This window comes from Thalassophryne amazonica, chromosome 8 (assembly GCF_902500255.1).
Source record: "Thalassophryne amazonica chromosome 8, fThaAma1.1, whole genome shotgun sequence".
In the NCBI taxonomy this organism is placed as follows: Eukaryota; Metazoa; Chordata; class Actinopteri; order Batrachoidiformes; family Batrachoididae; genus Thalassophryne; species Thalassophryne amazonica.
Window position 1 is genome coordinate 102,782,985 of NC_047110.1, and position 13,594 is coordinate 102,796,578.

Here is a 13,594-nt window from a genome sequence, read left to right on the forward strand (position 1 = left end):
AAAAAATATTCTGTCATCTGTCATCCTTAGACCCTTTTCATCAAAATAGCAGATTATTTTTTTGTTGAGCAGCTGTCACTTGATTTAATTTCACTTTTCAGTGAATATATATATATACACACACACACACATACATATATATATATATATATATATATATATATATATATATATATATTCCTCCGCACGTCTGTCTCAATGTGCCGAAAAAGTGCTGATGTCCACGTCTTCCGCAATTCCTGTGCTAGTCAGACAACGTCCCGGATAAAACACAGCATCCAGTTTGGAAATGAACGGCACATTCCACTGTTACAGGAGTTTTTGTCATGGAAACAGGAGCGGAGGAATTCTGTGCGTCGCGGGGGGTGTCGCATGGCGCAAAGCAACGCCGTGATGAAGCCTCACAGGACATGTTCTGGCATGTCCAGGCTCATCCACAATTTCTCGGATAGTCACACGACTGAAAAACCACCGAAACCACGTCTCCTGCCATTTTTGTGTAAGTCAGACGACGTCCCGGAACAACAAAGCCTTCACGCTGGACATGATCTGGTTGATTCAGCCTGTCGATCGGCACTCGGAGTGCGGCGCGCTCTCAGCAGCTGTGGGCGGTCTTTAAACCGGCTGGAGCACTCCTTAATCTGTGTAATCCCCATAAAATAGTCCCTGAAAGCCATCTGAATTTTCCGAATGGTGTCCACCTGGAGGTCTCTCACAGTTTTTGGAAAAAATTGATGCAGCAAAGCTCCAAATCGTTCAGACATTTATTTGCAATAAAAATCCGACGAGAGGGGTGGACCACTGCTCACACAAAGCCTGCTCACAGGCGAATGACGCAACCGACAGGCGTGAAAAAACTCACGCATGCGCACGAAGGTTCAAGCTTGGCTGATTCAATCACACGTGATTCAAATCCATATGGTTTTTGAAAAAAATAAAAAGGTCGGATACTTTTCTAACAGACCTCGTGTATATATATAAAACAGTAGTGTTCAGAATAATAATAGTGCTATGTGACTAAAAAGATTAATCCAGGTTTTGAGTATATTTCTTATTGTTACATGGGAAACAAGGTACCAGTAGATTCAGTAGATTCTCTCAAATCCAACAAGACCAAGCATTCATGATATGCACAATCTTAAGGCTATGAAATTTGGCTATTAGTAAAAAAAAAAAAGTAGAAAAGGGGGTGTTCACAATAATAGTAGTATCTGTTCTTGACACTACAAACTCAAAACTATTATGTTCAAACTGCTTTTTTAGCAATCTTGTGAATCACTAAACTAGTATTTAGTTGTATAACCACAGTTTTTCATGATTTCTTCGCATCTGCGAGGCATTCATTTTGTTGGTTTGGAACCAAGATTTTGCTCGTTTACTAGTGTGCTTGGGGTCATTGTCTTGTTGAGACACCCATTTCAAGGGCATGTCCTCTTCAGCATAAGGCAACATGACCTCTTCAATTATTTTGACATATTCAAACTGATCCATGATACCTGGTATGCGATATATAGGCCCAACACCATAGTAGGAGAAACATGCCCATATCATGATGCTTGCACCACCATGCTTCACTGTCTTCATTGTGAACTGTGGCTTGAATTCAGAGTTTGGGGGTCGTCTCACAAACTGTTTGCGGCCCTTGGACCCAAAAAGAACAATTTTACACTCATCAGTCAACAAAATATTCCTCCATTTCTCTTTAGGCCAGTTGATGTGTTCTTTGGCAAATTGTAACCTCTTCTGCACATGTCTTTTATTTAACAGAGGGACTTTGTGGGGGATTCTTACAAATAAATTAGCTTCAGACAGGCGTCTTCTAACTGTCACAGCACTTACAGGTAACACCAGACTGTCTTTGATCATCCTGGAGCTGATCAATGGGTGAGCCTTTGCCATTCTGGTTATTCTTCTATCCATTTTATGGTTGTTTTCCATTTTCTTCCATGCGTCTCTGTTTTTTTTTGTCCATTTTAAAGCATCGGAGAGCATTGTAGTTGAACAGCCTATAATTTTGTGCACCTGCGTATATGTTTTCCCCTCTCCAATCAACTTTTTAATCAGACTACACTGTTCTTCTGAACAGTGTCTTGAATGTCCCATTTTCCTCAGGCTTTCAAAAAGAAAAGCATGTTCAACAGGTGCTGGCTTCATCCTTAAATAGGGGACACCTGATTCACACCTGTTTATTCCACAAAATTGACAAACTCACTGACTGAATGCCACACTACTATTATTGTGAACACCCCCTTTTCTACTTTTTTTTTACTAATAGCCCAATTTCATAGCTTTAAGAGTGTGCATATCATGAATGCTTGGTCTTGTTGGATTTGAGAGAATCTACTGAATCTACTGGTACCTTGTTTCCCATGTAACAATAAGAAATATACTCAAAACCTGGATTAATCTTTTTAGTCACATAGCACTACTATTATTCTGAACACTACTGTATATACACACACAATTATGGAGGCTACTACAGGTCTACTAATACTACAGATAAAGCCAGACTAGCCGGTTTGATTCAAAGCTCATTTTAACTCAGATGTTCTGTGCGACTGCTTTTAGATGGGAGGTCACTGTGGGAAGTTGATGCCAAAGTTGTGCCAGGAAAAAGCAGAGGCGTAAGTAAACAAAATTTTGTTTGTTTTTTAGAGAACACAACTAAGCAAGTTGTTATTCCAAAATTGAATGAATTATTTTTCCCCTCAAAATTGTACTCACAATACCCCATAATGACAATGTAAAAAAGTTTTTTTTTTTTTTTAAGTGACTATTGGCTTCTAGGTCACATCCCTGAATAAGGTCCTTCTCCCTCGATCACGCAGTTTAGACAGGCGGCCAGCTCTAGGAAGAGTCCTGGTGGATCCGTACTTCATCCATTTGCAGATGATGGAGGCCACTGTGCTCATTGAGACCTTCAAAGCAGCAGAAATGTCTACAGACAATTCTTTTGTCATTCATGCTTGTTTTGTGCTCTGACATGCACTGTCAATTGTGGGACCTTATATGTAGACAGGTGTGTGCCACATCAACTGAATTTACACCGGGTGGAGTCCAATTAAGCTGTAGAAACATCTCAGGGATGATCAGTGGAAACAGGATGGACCTGAGCTCAAATTTGAGCTTCATGGCATAGGCTTGTGAATACCTATGTACATGTGATTTCTTTTTTTTTAATTTTATTTTATAAATTTGCAAAAAGTCTAAAAAAAAAAAAAAACCAAAAAAAAAAAAAAAAACAAATTTTTTCACATTGTCATCATGAGGCATTGCATGTAGGATTTTTCAGGGAAAAAATAATTTCATTCATTTTGGAATAAGGCTGTAACATGACTATGTGGAAAAAGTGACGAGCTGTGAATACTTTCTGGATGCATTGTACACACACACGCGCACACACACATACACACACACTCATTGCTTAAACATTATTCCTGGGCTGAAATAGACTATATGAGGGGTGTTGGAGAAGGTTTGAGCCTGACCCAGAAAAAGTAGGGTGTGGTTCTCCATCTTTTGCATTCTGCAAAACCATCATGTCTCTACATTGCAGCCAGTGAGTCAAAACTTGACACATTCTCAAGAAATGTTGGTTTCTCAGACTGCAAAAGATGGAGTCAGACTCAAAACTTCTCCCTCTCCCCTCATACATTGTGGGGCGGAGTTTTGAGTTTTTGGATCTGACTCATATTCAGGGTCTTAATGACAGATTTTGTTTTCTGTTCAGATATGTGTGTTTTCTGGGTAGTTCTGTATACATTAATTCTGTCTTATTTCAGTCCCGCATTGTAGTGGAGGTTCCTCCTTACAATAAGAAGACAAAGTGTCCGGTCCAAGTCCAGTTCTACATGTCTAACGGGAAGAAGAGAAGAAGTCTAACACAGAGCTTCACCTACCTGCCTGAATCCAGACATCACCACCTCACTGCTGCTGGACCACAGGTGGTTAAACAGGAGTGCTGGGATCCAGATATCATCCTGGACACATCCTGTGGCTTCTCCTACCTGGTGTCCTCACAGGAGAGAACCCGTGAACCAGATGTAGCTTTTAACTCCCATCATCTCCCAGTGCATCGTGGTTCTCCCACGCAGGACATTCCTCACCATCCTTCTTCTCTCCAAACCTTCCTGATGTTTCCTCAATTGTCCTCCATTCCTTCTGAGTCGCTCTTGAAAACTCCTCAGACCTCTGCACTTCCTCAGACCTTGTCGATCCATCCTCACATCTCCACGTTGCAACTTCAGACTTTCTCCGTCGATCCTCAGGCTTCCTCTGAGGCTCACCAGTCTGCCTCAGCGTCTCCTCTCCCCTTCTCTGGTGAACCTCAGAGGGAACCGTCTCCATCTCTGGTTTCCAAGAGAACCTTCCTGACCACCACAGACTCTGAGAAGGACAGGGAGGTGGTGAACATCAAGCAGGAGCCAGATGAGCATCTGAATCTGGGATCCTTGGGCCTCCAGGAGATCACTCTGGATGATGGTAAGAGTTTTTGAAAATTCATTGCATTGATTGTAACAACTTTTAAAGTATTACACCACCCCTCTGTGCCAGGGAAGGTGCCTGCAAGGATGTGCCTTGCGGACACTTCTGAATAGAATAGAATAGAATAGAATGCCTTTTATTATCATTATACAATATACAACGAGATTAAAAGCCAACTCCAAAATCAGTGCAGGCAAGTAAGAAAGAAAAGCAGCAATATCAAATAATAAGTATCAAAAAATATATGTAACGATATATATATGTACAATGTAAACATTAGAAGGTAAAGTGCACGGTCCTGGATGGTATGTACATTGCAGAATAAGTATGTTATTATATACATTGTTAAAAATTATAAATATTGCACATTATGGGATGGAATGTTGCACATTATCGTCAGTGTGTGGATTTAGTGGGTGGATGGAACAAATATGTGGTGGGACCTTTACTTACTCAAGACTCCAGGCTTTTAATTGAATGACTTCCTGGACTCTACAAACAGAAGTGTATCTGTATGTGGTGAAAGTGTTGAAGTTGCAGAAACTTTCACTTATCTCGGCAATGGCATTCATGTCTCTGGGTTCTTGGCATCTTGATATTGAGAGATGTCTGGGAAGAGCTTATGGAGTCCTAAAGTCGCTGGACAGTGGTCTTCAAGATGCCAATACCTTTGGAGGAGAACAAAGGTCCAAGACATTGGGGTCCTGGTACTACCTGTCCTAGACTATGGTTGTGAGACTTTGGTACTCACCAGTGATGTAAGATGACAACTGGATGTCTTTGGTACTAGGTCTCTTTGAAGGATCCTTGGGTACTGTTGGAATGACTGCATCAAACTTAGGGTGACTAAGATGAGGAGTAGCCCTTGCATTGTGAGGGAATATCAGCATTGACATTCCGTGTGATGCATTTCTCTGTGCATGATCCAGAGTGAGGACCCCAGTGATGTGAGAAGACAAAGGACACGCCCACGCTTCCCCTGGCTGAGGCAAATAGATGGTTCTTTTAGAGAGATGGTGATGGATTGGTGGTTTTCTCCCTGAGTGGTTGCCATCCAGGACCCAAAGCAGTTCCGTGGGTGTCGCAGCCACACCACACGCTCCCAGACTTTACTTGATTGTTTGTAATAATGATAATAATAATAATCCTTATTTACAGAGAAGTTCCTTTTATACAAACTGTGCAGCTCAAAGTGCTTCATGTCAACATCATAGACGTTTAAAACTATCACAGCATACCTGCAGGAGTTAACTCCCATTCAGACCGTGTTCAGTCTGATTCAGGGCGGAGCGTGTGTGAACTGACCTTTACAGCCGTCAGTCATGTGAAGGGATGATGGATGACACGGTGACTGTGTGTCACAGCAGCTGTAGGCTTTGATCTGTTTTTTCTTGGGTCATGAGTTTGTGCTCAGATGGAGCAAAATCGCAGTGTGTGTGTGTGTGTGTGTGTGTGTGTGTGTGTGTGTGTGTGTGTGTGTGTGTGTGTGTGTGTGTGTGTGTGTGTGTGTGTGTGTGTGTGTGTGTGTGTGTGTGTGAGAATACACTCTATTCTGTAGTCTTGTGCGACTCCTCTGATCTGAATTATTAATAGATTTGTGTGGTGGCTGCTGCGTGAATGAAGCAGCTGAAGCAGCGTCACTGTGCTTCAGTTGGTGGTGAGCTGCTGGCGTCAGACCTCTGACCCGCCACACTCACACTTTCAGCTTGACTTTAAATCTCAGCTGTCCGGAGACAGTAGCTGTGTCTGTACTGTGTGGAGTTGGCACATTCTTGCTGTGTGTGTGTGTGTGTGTGTGTGTGTGTGTGTGGGGGGGGGTTAGACCTGGAGCCTCATTTATAAACAATGTGTACACACAAAAACCACGTGTGTACTTTTCCCCGTAACGTATGGACAGTGAGACTGCACGCATTCTTCAGACCAGACGTACAGCTGGTTTTCAGATCTGGTCAAACCTGATGTGATGAAGAGGAAAAGAAAAATATGCTGATATGAATTTTAATGATTTTAGCATAAAACAATGTGACCAGTGTGACAGAACCTACATTTCGTTTAAAAATTATTATGATATGCAGTAATGGTGAAGTGGTAAATTATTTGCTGTTCACAAACTGCAGTGTTTAATAATGAGTGAACTAATTTTTATGAGCCCTCGTATTGTTATTTTTCTTTGTTTTATTTTATTTTTTTATTCTTAGTGCGGTGGTCACTGCAGTGCTCTGCATATTTTCCCCTTCATTGGCTTTGGACTCCATCCGTCTGTGCGCCCGTCACATTTTGAGGAATCCAGATTTCCTTCTTTCCCTTGCATAAATAGTACCCACCCACCCATACTGTATTGTACACAGACACAAATGTGACATCCAGGGATATGACCTTGGCCCAGATTTTCAAGGTCATCCAAGATAATGGCAGACAAAGATACCCACTGCCTGACTTTATAAGCTGTATCACTTACATTTAGCTTACATTTGTATTGAACACCTATCGGAAATCACACATCCTGACTATCTTGACCTGATTGCATTTAACCTTGGACCTCCAGGTCATTAGTGAAAAAGGCGGCGTCCGACCTCAGAAATGTTTACTTTCACTTTCATGCACAAATTTTGGTCTGAAGTAATAATTACACTTAACAGTACACATGCACTTCAATTTCAGCAATGGTTTGTACTCTTTATGAAACTGCCTCTCTCCGGCAAATCATTCTGCTGTATAGAAACTCATGTTTTCAATGCCCACATTTATCTGCTAACACCTACATGTACACATCACATGTATATATCAGCATCATAGTCAGGGGACCTCAGCTGAGTATTTGCTTGTTTTGTTTACGATTACAAAACCAAGGCCACCAATTGAAAAAGATTTTTATTTCTCTGTCTGTCCGTGGACAGTCTCAGTCCCACATTTGCTTGTCACATTAGCCACAAGCGACAGAAGCAAAGCAACGACCTGTCATTCATTTTCAATTAGAGTGAGCATTTTGCTGTGACAAGAGACAATGGTTGCTTTTTTCCTCATATATTTTGTAGAAGTTAGTGAAAAATAAACACTTTTAAATCTAAAAACGCTATTTTTGCAACCAGATAATAAAGTGACTTAGAAGACATTTTACAGAGATGCTAGCATGCTAACTAGCAGTACAGGAACGTCACAGTGGTGGGCACAGCTAACTGAACAGTTAGCTTTAATAACCACTAATCCACTAACTGGAAAGTTAACTTTTATAATGCTAAACCGATAAACTCCTAAAAAAAACAGCAGAAGTTACAGCTAACTGCTAAGTGTTAGTATTGACTCGGCACACTGTCAGCGACTGATAAACCAGTTTTGACTTTTAGTGCCACAGAGGCATTTGAGTAAATTCAGTGCAGCGCTTGTGTCTTTAAACACCCTGTCAGCTGCTACAATGACATGTCACTTACCTTTCACGGTGGCAGTGTAGCTCAAATGCAAGGTACTTTCACTCATGGTTTCATGTATAAACAGACTAATTCCGGACAGTTTATCAACACAGTAACAGCAACTTTTAAAGTAATGCACGAATTCTGAAGGAGTTAGTGTTGAACCGACACAAGCGCCAAAAGGCATTATGGGAAATTAGACTCGTCTCATCACCCCCCCCATCAGAATGCATAGAACACTGCCATCTACTGGATGGGAGTGTGAAAAGCGGCCAACACGCTGAGTCACACTTCACAAACAAAATTTTCAGTTTTGCAAATGCCTTTTTTTAAACAAATGGAAAAAAAATGACGTATTTACAAATACACATCTATTTGTAAAAACCAACATACAAGTTACAAATTGGAAATTTTGTGTTTGTGGATCACAGAACGTGCAAATCAAGGACTATTTGTAGCTCACCCTCGTTTGCATGTGCACGCTGTCTTTTAAAGCAGACACTCTGTCGATCATAAAAGGATTGTAGTTAGTTTGGTGAAGTTTTGTTGTGACCATGAGTGAAAACGATGTTCCGATTTATCTCTTGTGCCACTGTTTGAGCTGCTGTATGTTGAAAGTAAATGATGCTTTTTTCGAGCAGTGCCGGCAGCCGGCCCGCCCCCTCTGTTGGGAGAGGAATGGGTTCCTTACGGCAGCCTGGCTGTTGCAAAACACCCAACAGACAGGAATTAATGTCTGGTTTTAGGGTTTACAAATGTTTTGTCTTACTCACTATGGCACCAAAGAAATGTTAGCGGACTGAAAGTTAGCAGAAGTAAAATTAGCTGAAAAGCTAATCCGCTAGCGAAAAAGTTAGCTTCACTAATTAGTGGTTAGCGGATTAGCGGAACTGTGCCCACCACTGGAACGTCACTGTGAAAGACGTTGGGACTGAAACAAATCAAGTGAACTTTGGTTCCGTTAAGCACTCAAGCATGCAGGAAAAACTTGTGGTGGCAGTGCTGGGTTTCCCTTCTTTTATAATCTGTCATTAAACATTGTGCACATTACCGGCAAGTAACCACGAGCTGCCCACACCCCAGGAATGCCCATCAGGTGACAAACTCCAACTGTTTCCACTCAAATTTGTAGCTAATCTGACTATAGGGTTATGGTGCTTCTTATGCACTTTTTTCAGTTTCATTTCCACATTGTTCTCTGCTGTGTGACAGTTTGTACATGCACGTGGGTTGTTTGAGGTTGTGTCTGCACCCATTCATGTGAAAAGGTGGGAGTGGACAGCAGGTTCGTGCATGTTCACGAGAGCTGAAATTGATAAGAGAACCAAGTGTACACGTAGTAGTTTTAGAACTCCAGGGAAAAGAACATGTGCATGTTTCTGCCTTCGTGCTTACATGCAGGCCAGGCATGACGTGCTGCACACTGCCCCTAGTGGTTAGATTGTAGCTAACTTGTAATTAGGTTGAGAAAAAAATCTGCCAAGAACCAGTTCTGTTTCATAACTTATTGTATAATAATGGAGTAGATTTGATCCTAAAATGTATAAATATAGAACGCAATGCTAAAGTACCCCAAAGTGTTTAGAAAGAATGTGACCTTTTGACCCCTTTAGAACAGCTCAAGGTTAGCCATCTTTGAACTTGTCCAAGGTCTGTGTCCCAAGAATGTTCCCTGTGAATTTGAAGACCCAGGCAGTAAAAGGACTGGACTTAGACAGATAGATGCAAAGTCTTCGCAACACCTGATGACCATATTTTGGCCTGGGGTCATAAAAATTAGAATAAATAATAAAGTCAATTTAACTACAATGAAATGCAGTAAAACTAATGATTAAGAGCAGGAAAAAATAAAGAACACAGTGTCCCAGAGCTTTGAAGCAGTGGAGACTCATCACACTCGCTCACAAAGACGTGAATTCATTATGTGATCTTTAAACATTGGGAGGAACGATGAAGGTAGCAGATGTTTGAGATGCCCCGTAACACAGAAGGTAAATACATTGTTTTTTTTCAGCAGGTGAGCGCTGACGCAGCAGCTTCGAGAGCATCAACGAGGTGAAATACATGTTTTATGAAAGCTGTATTAAACAAACGGACTCAGATATGAATCAGGGTTCATTAAAATGATGATGTCGCTTGTGAAAACTGTTCAGACCTCGTTCCTGTCAGTCTTGCTGGCGTTAATCTGCCTGTAATGCAGTGATTATTTTTTTCCAGAAGGCTTCTTTCTTCTGTATCTTTTTTTTTTTTTTTTCTCTTTTCTCAGAACGGCCGATGAAAGAAAGACAAAGCACCTTGGAATGCCACATAATGAAGCTGCTGCAGCTCCGGCTCAAAAGCAGGATTATCCTCAGCGGGAGTCCAGTGACTCAAGACATCTGAGGCTCAAACCGCTCTGCCTTGTTCCTTCTCTTTTAGAAATGCAGAGTTAGCCAATTAAATTAATCAAACAAACAAAACAGTATGGTCAGTGGAACTGCCTCTTTTTTATTTATTTGAAAGTCAACATTCATGTCACGGCTGGGCAGTGTGGTGGCCAGGCTCTGAGTGCGCCTGCTTCCAAAACAGAAGGTTCCTGGTTACCCGTCTTCATCTGATCTACAGAACTCTGATTTTTTTTTTATGAATATGGCCAGACTTCTATGCCATCTGCTCTTGATGATGCTACTCTGGGTCTACATGGAGGAAGAATAAGAATCTATTGTGCATGTGGTGACCCTGTGGGCAGACATGCAAATGCCACATAGAAAGGAACTGAGCGCTCATGGGTTTGAACAGTGTACCTTCTCTCTGTGTGCTAACCATCACGGCGCCACAGCACATGGAATGAATATGAATAAAACTTTTTTTTTTCTTTCCAACTTTTGGGTGCCACACTATCTCGGTGCAGACTGTGTTGACTGAGCAGAGCAGCAGCAAAATGTGTTTTGTGTGAGATTATTTCCTGAGCAAGTTTCAGCTGTGAACAGACTGAACATTCAGCGGCCTGAAAACAGAGTCGGACTCTGCTGAGAGTAAAGCTGAAACAACTAATCGAGTTAATCGATTAAAATCGATTATTAAAATAGTTGTCAACTAATTTAGTCATCGATTAGTTGCTAAATAACTTTGTTTTCCTGCAAATGTTTCGTTTCTTCCATGTAATCAACTGAGCTTTGCTTTGAATCGTGAACCAATGAAGGAGTGCTTCGAGCTGCTGCTTCATTGGTTTCATTTGTTTTATTTCGCTTTATCTTAATTTTTCCCCACTAAAACCCCAAAGAGCATATGTCTGTGAGGAATATTTACCTTTTTTATGTTAAACTGAACTGTTATGGTCTTCTGAAACAGTTGATAGATGTATTTTATGCTAACGCAGATGCTAATGCGTTAGCATGTCTATAGCGTTTTCACTGTTAAAGTTAGCATTAAGCTGCTGGCATTTCAGCATGTTTGTGCATTTGTTTTCTGTATAATAATTAATGGCTCAGCGTTTGTTGTCGCAAAAGAGTCAAATGTATTACAAATTAGAATATTTTTAAATTTATTTTTATTTATAAATAATAATAATAGCAACAATAATAATAGTAATAATAACTAATAATGCTATAATACAATTTTAGAGAAAGAGACATGAGTCCCATGTGTCATTGTGAAATGACCACATAGTTTACAAGTTATACAGAGAATGTTGCACATATGAGTCAGGCTACAGTTTTTGATTTAGGTTTTATGGTTAACTGGTTATGCTAATTGCTCATTTGCAGCAACAAAAATACCTATTTTTTTCACCATATATTTTATAACATATGTTTCAATGTTGTTTTATGGCAACTCAGCACTTTGATAAAGCAATGTCATTTGAAATAATTATTTTTGTTCTTTATTATAAACTGTTTTATTCTTTATTATTTTATATTTCAACAGCCAAGGGACATTTGATGATTTGTTGATTTTCAAGTATTTTAAGTTTTCAAATAATGTTCTGTTGTTAAATAAAGTGATGGAAGGAGAGAAAAATTGTTTCCCTGGCACATTTAAAAAAAAATTCCCCACTAATCCAATTAATCGATTAATCGTGTCGAAACCCCATCAGATTCATCGATGATCCAAATAATCGTTTGTTGCAGCCCTAGCTGAGAGCAGCTTCTTAGTGCCCATTCTCACCACAGTTCTCTGTGAGCCTCATGGATTTATTTAACTCGGGTAAAACTCCAGATGTGATATTTGCAAGACTGTGTGACGTAACACAGAATTGTGGGAAGAAACGTCATGAGATCACCTTAAGAACGAAGACCGCGGAAGTAGCAGCTTGTAGTTGCCCACGTCATTTCAAGCTGCATTTCTAGATGTAGGTTTTGGTGTTTCAAACATTGTCCGAAGCTGTCTTTGGTTGCTCGAGTGTGATAACGGCCGTCCTTGAACCTTGAACCTGTCTCACAGTGCGGCCTGAGATCACCGTTTTCAGGTTTCATGACTAAAGATCCCGTTTCTTTCACGTTGCTAATCTTTCATCTGGGACAACCAAAAATTGCACAGTGCATACCGTGCTTTAAGCACTGTTTAAATATGCTGACTCCATCCACTTTTTTGCGGTTCCACCTCCATAATCATTTTTATGACATCTAACATTGTCCCCTGAGTTTGGAGATCAGTAATATGACAAATACTTTGTTGTAATCTTTCAACAGGTTTTTGTAAAAATCTACCAGACTAACACATCCTCTCGTCCACTTAGAGTTTTATGTTCCCTTCCTCCACAGCCTTTGAGCATATCTTCCTAGAAACATGATTTTAGGTTCTATTCCAGTTTACAACCAAATCCCTTTTCAAGGTTTTGGAAAATGTTACTGAGATGACGATAAACAGAACATCCATGGGCATAGTAAATACCACTCTTCACTTCATCCCTTAAAGTCCCAGTCAAAAACAGGACCCAGATTTTGGGAATCCCGAAGAAGAAGAAGAAAAAAAGCCTCATAATATTTTCAGATGATCTTTGTAAACCTGAACAGAAAACATTTTGCGGCCAAGAATAAATTCTGAACGCCTCTTTCTAAAATCAAACGGAGTTAAATAATTTCTCTTTTTTTTCCCTGTCACAGTGAATGAGATCATCGACAGAGACATCGGCGGTGTGAGGGCCACCGCACAGTCAAGCCAGTATGACCAGTACCACCAGTACGACTGGGAGCAGAGTGGAGGCCCGTAGTAGTTACGCTGCTTTCCTCAGGAGACGACCGCAGTGCTTCTCTACTGTACGATTTTTTTTTTTTGTATTACCAAAAAAAACAAAAAAAAAAAAAAAACAAAAAAGGAATGTTTGCATTCTCAACTTCAAGTGCCTGAAACTAAACCACCAGCCCAAAAACTTCATCAGGTCACGATGATGGACTATTAGAACCACTGCTGGAAGTTGTTTTATTATTATTATTATTATTATTTTATTATAAAGCCATAACATTTTAAGAAATAAACTGTCACAGAAAGTCACAACCTGGACAAAATCTAACCATCAAGATTTTACAAGAAGGAAAGTCAGAAACATAAATTGTTCTGCACAAAAATATTATTCTGCTACAGATTTATGTGTTACAGAAGAAAAAAAAAGTTTTTGTTTGGTTCTAGTACCTTACCGTTTGAAATAAAGTGATTTTGACTTTTGAAGCAGCAATGATTTAAAATACAGTAAAACTTGCCTCACCCATCATCGTATAAACTGG

General features: G+C 40.3%; 1 protein-coding gene across 2 annotated transcripts in view; it reads left to right on the plus strand.

Annotated features, from left to right (window-relative positions):
• The window catches only part of LOC117516205 (nuclear factor of activated T-cells, cytoplasmic 3-like), a 55,441-nt gene extending 42,214 nt beyond the window's left edge, over positions 1-13,227 (plus strand). For both annotated transcript variants that reach the window (XM_034177124.1, XM_034177123.1), the window contains 3 exons: positions 2,569-2,624; positions 3,783-4,482; positions 12,977-13,227. In XM_034177124.1, the coding sequence (XP_034033015.1) occupies positions 2,569-2,624; positions 3,783-4,482; positions 12,977-13,083 (863 nt within the window). In that variant the 3' untranslated portion in view covers positions 13,084-13,227. The remainder of the gene's footprint in view (positions 1-2,568; positions 2,625-3,782; positions 4,483-12,976) is intronic.
• The last annotated feature ends 367 nt before the right edge of the window (positions 13,228-13,594 follow it).